This window comes from Bison bison, unplaced genomic scaffold, assembly GCF_000754665.1.
Source record: "Bison bison bison isolate TAMUID 2011002044 unplaced genomic scaffold, Bison_UMD1.0 scf7180017864136, whole genome shotgun sequence".
Lineage (NCBI taxonomy): Eukaryota > Metazoa > Chordata > Mammalia > Artiodactyla > Bovidae > Bison > Bison bison.
In genome coordinates, this window is record NW_011494708.1 from 3,527,420 (window position 1) to 3,541,969 (window position 14,550).

At 45.0% G+C, this 14,550-nt stretch overlaps 1 protein-coding gene across 1 annotated transcript; it reads left to right on the top strand.

Annotated features, from left to right (window-relative positions):
• Positions 1 to 739: 739 nt before the first annotated feature.
• On the top strand, positions 740 to 13,901 carry LOC104988585. The gene is made up of 4 exons (XM_010839940.1): positions 740 to 743; positions 1,095 to 1,395; positions 12,406 to 12,462; positions 13,215 to 13,901. The coding sequence occupies exons 1-4, from the start codon at positions 740 to 742 to the stop codon at positions 13,393 to 13,395; spliced, it is 543 nt and encodes a 180-aa protein (XP_010838242.1). The 3' UTR covers positions 13,396 to 13,901.
• Positions 13,902 to 14,550: the final 649 nt, after the last annotated feature.

A 14,550-nucleotide genomic window follows, 5' to 3' on the forward strand; every position in this document is an offset into this window, starting at 1 on the left:
AATTATTTCCTGAACTAATAATGATGCTGGGGTCAATATTTGCTGGGATCTTCTTTGCTCCGCAGCCCCCAGTAGCTGGTATCCTTCTTTTTTCAAATAAAGGATTGAGTGAAGGCCCAAGGAATCTTAGTCTCAGCTGCCAGTACCCCTGGGTGGGTCCTGTGCCAGCAGAGCAGACATAGAAGCCTGGAGGATGGCAATCATAGGAAGAGGAAGCAGATGTCTGTCCTCAGTGGCTCCCACCTCAGGCAACAAGGCAGAGCCCCAAGGTCCCTTCAGTGGGACTGGCTGCTGGCTCCCTGCCCTGTGCTGATCTCTATTCAATTTCTATCCTCATCCATAACCCTGACATCCAGCAAGGGGAAGGAGAGAGGAGGACATGGAAAATCAGTCGGAAAAGATTTGCTTGTAGCTTGGATGTTGAAATAACATTCCTCCCGGGTTAATCTTGGTTCTGAAGCTCCTGTGGCTCCGATTTCAGAATCCCTTGCAGGCCTTCTTGGCCAGGCATTTTGCACTTTTGTCTCTAATCCCCTCAAATCGCCCTTTAGGCCAAGTGACTTGTCCAAATCCGCTCAACCAAGCCAAGATTCCCTCACCTGTAAAAGATATGGAGAAGGAAACGGCAATCCACTCCAGTATTCTTGTCTGGAGAATCCCATGGACAGAGGAACCTGGCAGGTTACAGTCCATAGGGTCCCACGGAGTCAGACACGACTTAAGTGACTTAGTAAAAGACATGAGTATTAGATCAACGAGCTATAGAGATCCTCCACCTCCTAGTGTAGTCAGGAAAAACAAATCAGTTGCGGGGAAAGAACCAAGAAACGTGGTTAGTAAAGGAGGGAGTGGTAGACGAGGTCAGAAGAGTGGTGGGTGGGGCAGCTGAGAGAAAAACTAGGCTGGGCGGGTAGCAGCTGGGGGAGGGACTGGGAACCGAGAGCAACGAGCAATTAAACCTCCACTCTTAACGGCGGCTGGCTCCTGCTGGGCGCTAAGCGATTCCGGGACAACCGGGAAGGCGGTGCACCGTGCCTGAGGCCCCGCCCCACCTCGCCCTAGCCCCACCTCGCCCTAGCCCCACCCACTCCTAGGCCCCGCCTCTGATTCCACCCCTGCTCCCACCTCGCTCTGCCTCGGCCCAGCCCCAACTTCTAGCCCCGCCCCCAAGGCCCGGAAGCGAAAGCTGTTCCTCCTCTTCCGAGCGGGGTCAAGGCCCAGCCGGCGGGAGCCGGGTTTGGAGAGTCCCGGGCACTCGGAGAATCCTGGTAGCCCCGGCTGGAGCCATGTCCCGGAACCTGCGCACTGCTCTCATTTTCGGCGGCTTCATCTCCCTGATCGGCGCCGCCTTCTACCCCATCTACTTCCGGCCCTTAATGCGGCTGGAGGAGTACAGTGAGTGACCTCTGACCCCACGCGGCGTCCCGGCCCCGGTGACAGTGATCTCTGACCCCACGCGGCCGACTGGCCCTAGTAACTCCCCAGCTTTCCCTCATCATCCCCACGTGGGGCCATGGACAGAGGTTGGTTCACGAGTCAGCGAGATCCAGGTTCGACTCTGGCTGTGTGCACTTTGGTGACCGAGGTCAAGTGACTCAACCTCTGAGACCTTCACCATCCTCAGCAGTAGTTATCTGTGTGTGTGTGTGTGTGTGTGTGTGTGTGTGCGCGCACGCGTGCGTGCGTGTGTGCTGGGTCGCTCAGTCGTGTCCAAATCTTTGCGATCCCATGGACTTTAGCTCGTCAGGCCACCCTGACCATGGAATTTTCCAAGCAAGAATATTGGAGTGGGTTGCCATTTCCTACTGGGGTCTTCCCAATCCAGGCATCGAACCTGCGTCTCTTGTGTCTGTATATCTTTAAAACTGCCTGGCATCTGGTGAGACTTAGAGGTGGTAATAAAAGCAATTGACATAGTAGGTCAACACTAAATCCTAGTTCATACTGGTATTCACTGGAGGCTTTTTGATGTGTCTTCATTAAGCCCGTTGCCAAGATCTCCTGGAGAAGGAAATGGCAACCCGCTTCAGTATTTGTCTTGAGAATCCCAGGTACAGAAGGGTCTGGGGAGCCCCAGTCCATGGGATCACAAAGAGTCGGACACGACTGAGCGACTAATACTGGATCACTTAATTTATTTAACCTCATTTTGAGGCAGGTTATTATTAAGTGTTTTATGGATGGGAAGTCTCAGAGAGGTTGTATTACACGCCCAAGGACACACAGCTAGTAAGTGGCAAGACTAATATTCCAACTTCCGCCTTCCTTTCCGGGCCTTCTTCCACACCCTGAAGCTGGGAATGGTGATGTTGTGGGGAGGGATGGCCCCTCATTATCCTGAGCTTGAAGGTGTTTTTATGGCACTTCATTTCCACTCCCAAAGATGTCATTGAGCGGACATGTTTTGAACCTGAACAGTTAACCTGGATTTTTGAGTTTTTCCTCTCCTTTCTCAAATCTTTTTTTTCACATTCTGCTGTCTTCCTTCGTTTTAAGCCGGCTGCTCACATGACAATGGCGAATATCCTGGGAGTAATTTTCTTCCTTAATCGTTCAAGTCCTATCATTCTAAAAGCCAAACTCTCCTTCCTTGAGACCTATACCTCAGCAAGGATTAGCACTTTGATACATCTGAAACCATCTGTCAGAGAGAAAATATCAGGCATTAGAGGCTCATTTTGTTCTCCAGGAAACCTGAATCATGTTGAAGATGGAAGAGGGCCAGCCCTGCCCCTTGAGAATATTAGCGGAGGCTGAAAGCTTGGCGATCTAAAGCCGAAAGCTCCGTGTAAATGCTCTGCCCATTACAAATGCTACAACATTTGGTTTCTGAGACAGTGTTTTAAGCACACACTCAGATTTCCTTGCAGCTTCTTTTTTATCACCTGGGATTGAAATGGTCTCTGCATTCTGCCTTCCAGCCTGTCTCTGTGCGCCCATGTGTGGGGTAAATAAAAATGGGGTTGAGTGAGGCCTTGCATAATCTGTGTCATCCCTCCTTACAGAATCCTTGCTTCACTCTGTTTTATGATAGCCTCTAGAGTTGAACTTGGGTCAAGAGGGTCTGCTTTGGATCCCCCTAGCAAAGTTTCAGTCTAGGAAGACTAGCAGTGGTTTTTCAACTAGGGGTGATTTAAGGCAGACCTGGGGTTCTGTATGGAGACATTTTTGCTTGTCACAAAATGGGTGCCATGGGGTAGGGTGGGGTGGGTGAGTGTGCCACTCGCATTTAGCGCATAGAGGCCAGGCTCCTAAAGTTTGTGCAACACATAGGACAGCCACCCATAACAAAGAAATACCCAGCCCAACATGCCAATGGTGCCGAGATTAAGAAACCGGCCTCTGGTTCAGGGTGTGGGTTTGTGCTGTGTCTCCCAACAACAATCTTACAGGTCCATAGTCTAAGGTTATCTGAGTCACTTTAAGACAGACAAATTAGGCCTTTTATGTGAACACTGAGTGTGTGGCTACAATATCAGCATTTTTAAATGTAAGGCAGTCAACACCTGCCCACGTTTCTGGTTCACTTTTAATTAATTTGGACACTGTTATCTGAGTTATAACTGAGTCCTTAAACAGGTAAATGATACTGTATAGGTAATATGTATTGAAAACGGTTTATATGTCTGACACTCTTCAAGCACTTTTAATATATTAACCCATTTGGTGCAAAAGTAACCTTTTATGGTAGTTGCTATGTGATCATCATCCCCATTTTATACATGGACAGACTGGGGTGTAAAACAGTTAACTTGTTCGAGAACCCACAACCAGTGAGTCCCAGATTTGAACCAGTGCCGTTCACTATTACACCAGGGCACCATACTGCCTAAGAGGATAGAGGGAGTCAGTCAGATGAGGGTCTAAGTCCCTTCCTAGAAGAGGATTTTAAGATGAGCTACTTAACCTCTCTGAGCCTGGCCTGTTTCCTCATCTGTAAACAGTGAAGTTTGTAGGACTGAATTTACATGTTTTGGAGTGAATTAAATGAGATAAAAGGTATAGAAATACTGATTTTTTGTTTTTGTTTTGGTTGCTCTGCTGCTGCTAAGTCACTTTAGTCATGTCCGACTCTGCGACCCCATAGACAGCAGCCCACTAGGCTCCGCCATCCCTGGGATTCTCCAGGCAAGAACACTGGAGTGGGTTGCCATTTCCTTCTCCAATGCATGAAAGTGAAAAGTGAAAGTGAAGTCGCTCAGTTGTGTCCGACTCCCAGTGACCCCATGGACTGTAGCCCACCAGGCTCCTCCGTCCATGGGAGTTTCCAGGCAAGAGTACTGGAGTGGGGTGCCAGGGCCTTCTCCGTTTGGTTGCTCAGTTGTGTCCAACTCTTTGCAACCCATGGACTGTAGCCCTCCAGGCTCCTCTGTCCATGCAATTTGCCAGGCAAGAATACTGGAGTGGGTTTCCGTTTCCTTCTCCGGGGGATCTTCCTGACCCAGGGATCAAAACTGTGTCTCCTGCATTCACAGATGGATTCTTTGCCGCTGAGCCACCAGGGAAGCTCATATTTTTACATTAGGAATCCCATAAAAACATTTCAAAAATAAGGAGCTACAGAGGCAGGGAAGTGAAACAAGGAGATTTAAGCAGATGCTCAGACCCAGGTGAGGCATTCGTGACCAGGTCATGGAGATGCACTGTGAGGACGGAGCTTCGATTCATTTCAGCACATTCAGCTAACATTTATTTAGCCTTCTTTTTATTTTTTAAAAACCTGCTGTTCTAACAGCAGTGTGCCTGGCACTGTATTAGGTGCTGGATATATGTGGCTGGACAAGTCAGAGCTCTTCTCTCATGTCACTGCCCCACGCATGTCCAGCCCCTCTCCCGCCACCCACTCCTTGTGCTCTGAGTTGCTCTCCCTGCTCCACCAGCACCACAACCACCCCGTTCTCTACCCTGCAGCCACCCTGGTCTTTCTGGTTACGTTATTGTTGCTTATCTACCTTCTTTGCATTTGTGGTCAAAGAATTCAGACCATGTGATTTTGATTCTCTGATGCTGGTCAGGATTTGCTTTGTGACTTGATACAGGTCAGTTTTTGTGAATGTTCCCTGCATGCTTGGAATGAGGTATGTTCTCTTCTTTGGGGGTACAGAGTTCTGTGTATGATGGTTCCAAATCATTCTTAATTCTATTACTTATATATCTTGAGGCCAAGATATATATATCCCAATCTAGAATGTTCTGAAGAATTTTTTTTTTCAGTTATCATCATGTAAGAGTCCTCTTTACCCCCTAACATTCCTCCCCAATTCTGTTTTGTCTAATATCATCATAGTTACCAGCTTTCTTTGGGTTAGTGTTCTCCTGGTGTATATATTCTCTTATATTTAGCCTTTATTTGTCCTTAAGTCTTGTAAGCAACCCAAACTGGGATTTTCTTTTTTAAAGTCCAGTCTGATAATCTTTAAAATGTTGAATTATTTTCCCTATCTTATGTTTTCTATTTAATCCTGTCTCTTTTTTTTTTTCCTCTCCTTTTCTGCTTCAAGGCTTCTTTATTTAATTTTCTTGCCCTCTACTAGTTTGAAAGTTTTACATTCTGTTTTTCTTCTTTTGTTTTGACAACTGAGAGCTAGTCAATATCTTTACCTCCTATGAAATAAACAAAGACCTTAGAAGGCCTTAGCTCTTGTCCCACACTCCCCACCCCTCCTGCCTTGTGTTTCTTGCTCCCCAGGAGCAAGAACCATCAACATTAGGTTGGGACCTAACGTTGGTTAGGTTGGACCTAACCTAACCAGTTAGGTTAGGTTGAGGGTTAGGACCATCAACGTTTTACAGTCACTGATTGTCTCTCTTGACTCAGGTTCTTTATTCACTGATCCGTCTGTCTCACACCTTTCTAGTTTCAGTTATCTTCATTCTGAAATACATCTTAGTGTTTCTTTGGTGAGAATTTGTAACTGGGAAAATACATGTGTGTGTGTCAGAAAATGTATAGAACTCCAGGTTTTCCACTGTGCCTGTTGAAAAGCCTATCATTGTGCCGTTTGCACTTGGAATTTGATCATCTCACTTGCTTATTTTAAAACATTTGAATAACTCTCTGCTGTCCTCAGAGGGTGGAAAATCATTGAAATGTTTTAATCAGGAGAGCAAGGTGATCAGATTCAGCCTTTCCAGGCATCTCTGACTGTATCTGACGGAGGGGCCGGAAGGGCCACGGTTGAAGGTAAGAAAGCCAAGACCCAGGCAGGCTGTGCTTCCAGGAGAGATGACAGTAGCCTGCACCAGAGTGCCGGTGGTTATGGGACAGGGCAGAAGGACTGAATTCAGGAGCCAGGTTTAAGAAATAAATCCTCTACAGGGATTTGTGACTGATTAGCTCAAGGGCAAGCAAGGGAGAGGAAGGAGACTGGCCCCCAGCTTTTTGGCTCCAGCAGTTGAAGAGATGTGGTACTAGGCTTTAAGGAATACATGGAGTCTGTTTGGGGGATGAGGGGACAGGCTGGTTCAGTTTGGGATGTATTGAGTGTTAGGTACCTGGATGTGCTCCTGGAGATTTCCCCTAGGTGGTGGGACGTGCCAATCTGGAGCCAAGCCACAGGATCTGAGCTGGAGCTAGAGATGGCCCATCTTCAGCATCAGATGGGAAGCGGAGTCACTGCAGCAGGTGGGGCTCCAGGCAGCATTCCGAGATTGAAAGCGACACGCTGGTCCAGGACAGAATGCAGGTGAACACTGGCACTTGAAGGTCTGAAGAGCAAGCGGTCAGAGGAGGAGGGACCTTCTAAGGAGACTGACAAGGATGGCCAGAGTGAGGGCATTAAAACCGGAAGAGGCTGCAGTCATAAGCCCCAGGAAGATACCTCTTCATGGCAAAGGATGTGATCAGCAGGGCTCGGCTGCTTAGAGACAGTAAGGAAGATAAAACCTGAAAATATCCATTGGATTTAGCAAAAAGAAGGTGAAGCTCAGTGGCTATTTTGTTAAGAGTGCTTTCAGTGGTTTGACAGTGGGCAGAAGGCAGATTGCAGTGGATGAAGAGTAAATGGGATATTAGGTTGACTATATAAAGATGTTGGGCTATCTGAAGAAGAGAATGAGGAATTGTATTTGCAGCTGGTCAAGGAGGCTAGGGGAGTGGTGGTTCTGTTTCGTCTGGGAGCATCAGGGAGCCAAGAGGGTCTCTGGATAAAGAAGGCTGCTGGAGGAGGTGGGGGAATCTCGACATCAGATGGAGGAGGAGCCTTGGACCCAAGGTGGGACACTTCTTCCACCAGCTGAGGAGGAAGGGTGGGCATGGATACAGCTAGACGGCGGTGTGACTTGGTCACCTTGGCTTCTGCTCTCTTTGTGACTCAGGAGGTCGGGTGACTACACGTGAGAGGCATGACCCCCAGGCAGACTGTCCCTCCTCGGGACGCATTCTTCCTCGGGCTTGGTGGTCTGCCTCCACCAGCACTCCTGGCTTTGCTCTTTTGTTCCTGCCTTTCATCCACTCCTTCTTAGCCTCTCTTGTTGGCTGTTTTTCTTCTGAGCTTCCTTCATACCTCTGTGGTCCCCAGAATTCTGGGCAGACCAAGGGGAAGCCCACGGGTCCTTGGAAGGCCTGGGCAGACACCCAGTCCTTGACAAGGGGAGCCAGAGGCTGGCAAGGAATCCAGGCCATGTAGGGCCCAAGAGCCGAGTCACTGCGGGACCTTTCAGCTGGGCCAGCTTGACTGATGCTGGCTGGCCTGGATAGGGGTAGGTAGGTTCCCGAGCCCCTGGTGAAATAAGCCTCAAGGCAGTAGAAAAGAGGCAGAAGGCCCCTTATGTAAAATAAATCCAAGATCTGTGTTTTAAAAGCAGACAGACCACTATTGCAAGACTGCCATCTTGAATTTCATCTTGACATTCAGTGTGATCTTCAGCTCTTTCACTAACTCAGCCAGACTTTACCAAGTGTTAGGTAGCATACAAGGTCAGTTCGACTCGTGATACCTGATACTGAAATGAGCCCCGGGGAGATGGCAATTGTCAGTCCAAAACCAGAGTATTCAGTTAGTTCTGCAGTCCTTCTGCAGGGGAGTCCGGATGTTACTTTCTAGCTTTCAGCCTGTCGGCCCAACCTGGTTTGTGGGAAGAGCCCATGTTTAGGGAAGCGTGCAAGTGATACAGCTTAAAGCCTGATTGCCTTTTGTCTTAGAACCAGTCAGGGATCCTGAATGTAGCCTTTTAAAAATACCAGCATTTCAAGGCAACCTGTGAAATGAGACAAAATAAGATCATTTCCTGTGATCCTGTACATTTTTAACTAACTTTAGTTAGATGTGGAGAAGCATAAAACCATAGGGTTTTGCCAGGAAACTTGTGCTCATTCAGCCCCCACGTTTAGGTGACTCGTTCAGGGTCACTTAGCACATTCATTCAGAGAAGGCAATGCAACCCACTCCGGTACTCTTGCCCGGAAAATCCCATGGATGGAGGAGCCTCGTAGTCTGCAGTCCATGGGGTCGCTAAGAGTTGGACACGACTGAGCAACTTCACTTTCACATTTCACTTTTCATGCATTGCAGAAGGAAATGGCAACCCACTCCAGTGTTCTTGCCTGGAGAATCCCAGGGACGGGGGAGCCTGGTGGGCTGACATCTGTGGGGTCTCACAGAGTCGGACACGACTGAAGTAACTTAGCAGCAGCAGCAGCAGCAGCAGCACATTTATTGCTGGGTAAATACTAGACCCGAACTCCTCAGCCTTGTCTGCTGCTTAATGAAGCCCAGTTTCACCTGCATTTGCTGCATTTCACCTGCCAGCAAAGCCAAGGTGGAAGAACCATGACCCCTCAATTTTTCCTCTTTCCTTGTGCCCCCATCCACAGTGTGCGATAGTTGGAGCAGGCCTGTGAGAAGTCACTTGATGAGGAATACCTCTCACCTTAAAAGGGCGTTTTCCCTATTTCGTGGCAAGTGCTCAGAATATGCTTTTTATTCCTTTCACCTTGAGTAAAATGAATTGCACAGACTAAAGTCTTTTTTTCTAACAGGCCTTACAAAGCTGCATGGGTTTCATCACACACCTTGGTGAGAAACAGAGGTGTTCCCAGCGTTGGGAGGAGCCCGTACTTCTGGTGGCCCCTTGGTGCCCTCAGCCACTGGCTCACACTCCCTCCCATGGCACACATCCATCCTGGGTAACTCCGCAGACTGCAGCAAACTGGGAGCACTAGAAAAGTACTTTTTCATTTTATATTTGCTATTTTTAAAAGAGACTTCGAATTAATCATCATGAAATAGTGTTGTTGGACTTCCTTATACTTGTTTCGCAGTTGTGTTTTTTTGTTGTTAAAAAAATGCAACTGACAGAGAAAATCTGAGAATAGTAGAATGAATCCCTTTATGTCCTTCACCTAGATTTACCAGTTGTTAACATTTTGCCACATTTGCTTTCTCTCCCGATATGTATGTGACATGTCTATACACACATACATACATAGAGATATGTGTATGTTCACAGATTATACACATATTACTGTTACTATTATTTTGCTGAACCATTTGAGAGTTAGGTAGCAGGCCTTGTGAGCTTTGATACCTAAAACATCAGCATGTATTTCCTGAGCACAGGGACATTCTCTTACATAATCACAGTTATCCAATCCAGGAAATTTAATATTGACACAATGCTATTATGTAATATACAGTCCATATTCAGATGCTGACATCTGGCCAATTACCTCAGGTGGTGAGTTGCTTGTATTTTAACTGGTTCATTGGCAGGAGGAGTTGGAGGGGGTATTCTTGAGGTGGTGGTCTCACTGCAGAGGGTCCCGAGGTGAGATGCTGCACCTGCTTTTAGGTTTTTGTCTGCTAGTGCTCCCCAAGAACACTGTCCCTAACGAGACCGCTGAGGGGCGGGTACGTGGGTGTGCTGCCTCCGTTTGCTGTGAACGTTGAATAAAGTAATAAGTCACACAGATTTCACAGTATGGGCATTTAATATAAGGATGGGTTTAAGACTCTTTTGCTACCGTACAAAAATGAGCCCATCTGCGTGTATTACTAAGTTTTGAATAATATACCTAAGGATCCTCGATTAAAACTGCAAATCAGCTCGCTGCCTTAGCACCAGGGGGCAGAGTTGGGCTTGCTGAGACACTGGAGAGGGGACTTGTCTAACTGACATTGCAAAGCTCCCAGCCCAGTGTTGCGTATTTGCATTTTAATCATTTCACTCCTGATAGAAATATGCTCACTACCGAAAAGTCAGTAATTAGCTTATCCTGATTTGCCCACATAGTTAAACCCCTGACTTCCGTGTTGCCCTTTTCCCGGGGCCCAGAGACATCTGCTATTTCTCTCATGACAGCGAAATAGACACCTACTGTCAGCTTCAAGACGTATTTGCTGAGTCCCGAGGGGCCAGTTTGTTTGCCTTTAAGCATATTCCACATTCACAAATAAAGTGTCTTTGTGTCACATTGTGAATTTATAAGACTGTTTTGGTCTTCAGGCACTATGGAACATTAATGGATAAAAGAACCAGGGGATGTAGATAGGATGCTAATACCAGTTATCACTCAGTAAGAACTAGTTCTGCAAATCAGTTTAAATTGCCCATCCAAGCCAAAAAAAGAGGTGGTTGCATAAGGACAAGGATTATAAAGAGATTATGGTCTATTTAAAATAAATCCTCAGCCTCTCTCCAACCTCATTAGCAATTAGCAAGGAAGTGTAAAGACAGGGATTCCTTTCTCTTCTCTTGGTTCTCTATTGCATTTTAAGAGGTGAGAACACAATTAGGTATTCTGTTGTCACAGGAAGTCAACTTCCTTTGATGCTTGGCAGACTGCCAGTTTCTTTGGCTTTGTACAACCTGCCTCTTGTAGAACGTGTTCTGGTACACCGGGCTATCTGATTCTCTTAAATCTGGACATCTAGAACGCTTTCAGGCAATCAAGTGTTTTTTAAAAAACTCATCTCTTCCTTCTTCCGTAATACTGGAGAATGGACCTTTTAGGTATGAAAAATGATACCTATTTTTGTTCCTGGCACTACTGATGACAGTGTAGTCTTCTACTAGTTGGCATTTTCTAAGAGCATGTTTGAGACACTTCTATACTTGGAGACTTACATGGTGACAGCATGGTGGGGCTCAATCCTACAGGAATTCAACTTCTTAGGAAATAAGATCGTCTTTTGCGTTGAGTTATTTTAGAAAGTCTGACACCTTAGAGGCTCCATTATCACCTGCTCTAGATGGAAGACATCCTTTGGCATCTCTTGGTCCGTAGGGACTTGGTTGTCATTTACCTGCTATTTCAGAGAGGCCCAGTGAAACTCACCATTATCTATAAGAGGCTTCTTAGGGCTGTATCTTCTCTGTCTCACTTAAAATTGGATGTCAAGATTCAGATGATCCCTACTGCCCAGCGTTTTAGTTGCCAAAGCAAAACTTAGCATTGATAAAACCTCAGATAGGTCACTCAGGATTGACTTTCCGTCGTATCACCAGAGAAGCAAGTTCGATGAATATTCAATTTGGCAAAGCCCTGTTTCTTTTAACTTTATGAGAATCCAGAGGCCAGAATAAAGAAAATGGCCTAATATTAAAGAAGAGTTAAATATGGATTTAAAAGAAACACTTTTAGCCTGATTAAAACAAAAGTTTGATTACAGCACTTAATTACTATAATATACTAGTAAACATCCTTTGGCTCCAGGTCTTTCTGCTGAAAAGCCACGATTTGTTTGTCAAGATACTTAAAATAATAAGTCTTTGTTTTTACAGCCCTTGGGTTTATTTGAAACCACTTAGAAAGATGTGTCAGAGTGCTTGAAGCCCACAGACATAAAATGCCCAATTTCTCTTGGCCCTCGCCTGTTGGACATCTCCGAAGAGATCAGAAGCTGCTGTCACTAGAACGCGCTTACTAATTGGTGCAGCACCTGCAGTCAATTAGGGAAGCTTCAATTATCCAAACCAAAGCCACCCACCCAAAGATTAATTTTCTGCTCTATTTCCTATCAAAAACATAGCATATTTAGCTCTGGGTCTAGGCCTTCAGTGGAGTACATTTTAGGCACAAACTGCATCGTTTTCTTGTTAATTGTACTTGTTCCATCAATTCAACAGCCCTGCTCTCATCGCATCACACCCACTAGTTCTTTCAAAATTGTTCTTTTTCTGTTGTTTTTGTTGCCTTTCCAAACTGCTGATATCACCGAGAAAAGATGTTCATTGGGAGTTTTTCTTCTGAAGTATGGCTTGCTTTCTTTCACTGAAAATATCCAGTCTTTTTGCTTGATAGGATCCAACTTCCATTACCTAAAAGCTCTGGGCAGTGGCAGCTCTGAATTTAATAGCACTCAGATACATTGTTCTCTTATTGTCCCATGTAGATACAAAGAGTTCCACCACTCTGCCCCCGACCCCCTCTCTAAAGAGTAATTTTTCTGTTGTGTTTCTCAGAGAAGGAACAAGCCATAAATCGAGCTGGTATTGTTCAAGAAGACGTGCAGCCACCAGGTAAACTTAAAAATCAAGACAAAAATCTCATGTGAAATGCTTCATTGTTGGGGGGAGGTATGTGCTTTGCAGAGAAATCTTTTCCACTTTGAGGCTAGATTGTGATTGTGTTATTATTTTTCAGCAGTTGCCATTTTAGAGGTTGCCACCCTAAGACTTCCTCTTAATATTTCACTCCGGAATAGTTTTTGCAAGTTTGCATGTTACTCTTGAGTTTGATAAGTGGGCATAAAGATGTAACAAGTGTGCAATTAACTATGAAGCATAAATAGCTGTTTTGCAGACTTATTTACCAAGCACCTATTTAAACACTACCCTCATGGGAAAATACTGTTTACTTGTGAGCTATTTTAATTGATGCAGGATTCTGCTTTGTACAGAAGCTCAGAAGTTCCCTTTATGGCTGAATGGTTAGTTACTTTGAGACAATCCAAGTTGGCTGAGAATGAGAGGTTTCTAGCTTATTAGCCAAAACTCTTGTGGCAGTGGTCTTTTTTTAATTTATTTTTTAACTAGGCCAGATACATATCTCCCTACTGTGGGGCAGTTTCTGAGCCATTTAAAAATCTTTCTTGGCTGCCACGGCTGCCCAGCCGTTCCATACCAGGGTTCCGGCAGCTTGCCCGGACTACCTCAAACTCCGTGGAAATCGCACAGCTCCATTCTGATGTCATCTTCTTTGTTTGGGGTTGAGGGAAGTGATAGGAAATTTAAAAATGAATCCTGTTTTTAATTCATGTTTCTTTCTATAGGGTTGAAAGTGTGGTCGGATCCATTTGGCCGGAAATGAGAAGACTAACACCACCTCTAATTATGAAAGTAGACAAGAGACTTCATGCTTTCAGTTCTGCAGCAAGTTCAATAAGTCACCTGGCTAGAGAACGCTGGCTGGAGCAGAAAACTCTAGAAAGCCATAAAAAGTCCTATGCATGAGGAGTACGTCCCTCCTTAAAAGGACCCTGGAACAAATCATACTGTAGGAGGGTTTTCATGATTTGGTTTCCTTTCTAAAAATGAAGCTGTCTCACTCAGCTGGACTTGAAGGCTATCTACATATTATTCAGTCTCTACCTCTTAGCCAGCCAAGCTGTGATATGAATACAAACAACTAGTAGCCTGGGGAAGATTCTAGACTGTTTTGCCATCCTCCAAATAGGAAATTTCAGGGGGAAACTACCATATTGAGCAGCCTCATAGGACTCTTTGAAAATGTTAAAGTTGATAAAACTCTTTGAGGACAAGGTACATTGTACTCTTTAAGGTACATTGTACTCTTTAAGAATAAATAGTTCAACTCAACTCTCTCATTAGGAAGGTTGCTGCATGTTGGGATATAAATAAATTTGAAGCAAACTAAATGGGTCTGCATGCCTATTAGAAATCATTGTTGAATTGACTGAAATGAAAATATATATATTAAAATGATTTCTCTTACTTTATAATGGTTTAAGTTTTTTTTGTAAATCCTTTATTAAGGCTCATTAATTATACCAAGAAGTACTGTTTGACTGAATTATATTTGACCAGACATTTGACTGTGTGGTATTTGTCAAGTAAAAATCTTAGAGGTAAATAGCAAATATGTTGAGACAAATGTTTATTGAATGCAATTCTCTACCAGATACCTCGCCAGGTGCTACAGAGATGAGCATGAGAATACTTGTTTCCTTCTCTGGTCTCTGTCTGACCTGTTACCTAGATTGTGTGCTTTCAAAAAGACACATCTTTTTCATTTTTTGATTCCCCAGAGTGTCTTGCACATTGCTGTATGCTCTCTTTTAGATGAGCTGCCTGATGACATAATTTTATTATTGTGAACTGGGAGTAGGCCTAATAGAAAACTAGCATAATTATGTTAATTACTGTCAGAAAGAAATAAGGTTGATAGTTCCAAAGTCATCGTTTCTGGTCAGTATTCCTTAACATTTAATTGACTCATAGTTAACAACCCAATAAAAGAAGTTGACTCATTCGGGGTACATTTAACCACTCTTTTCCTTGGAGGGGGCACCAGGAGGTGTGACTTAAGAGTCACACATCCTGTGGGTGCTTAATTGAGATTTCTCTGTGACCGAGGCCAGTGCCTGT

Coding starts and splice junctions, on each gene's coding strand:
- LOC104988585 (XM_010839940.1), top strand. Junction 1,396..12,405: donor AATGCGGCTGGAGGAGTACA/GTGAGTGACCTC, acceptor TGTGTTTCTCAG/AGAAGGAACAAGCCATAAAT. Junction 12,463..13,214: donor AGAAGACGTGCAGCCACCAG/GTAAACTTAAAA, acceptor TTCTTTCTATAG/GGTTGAAAGTGTGGTCGGAT.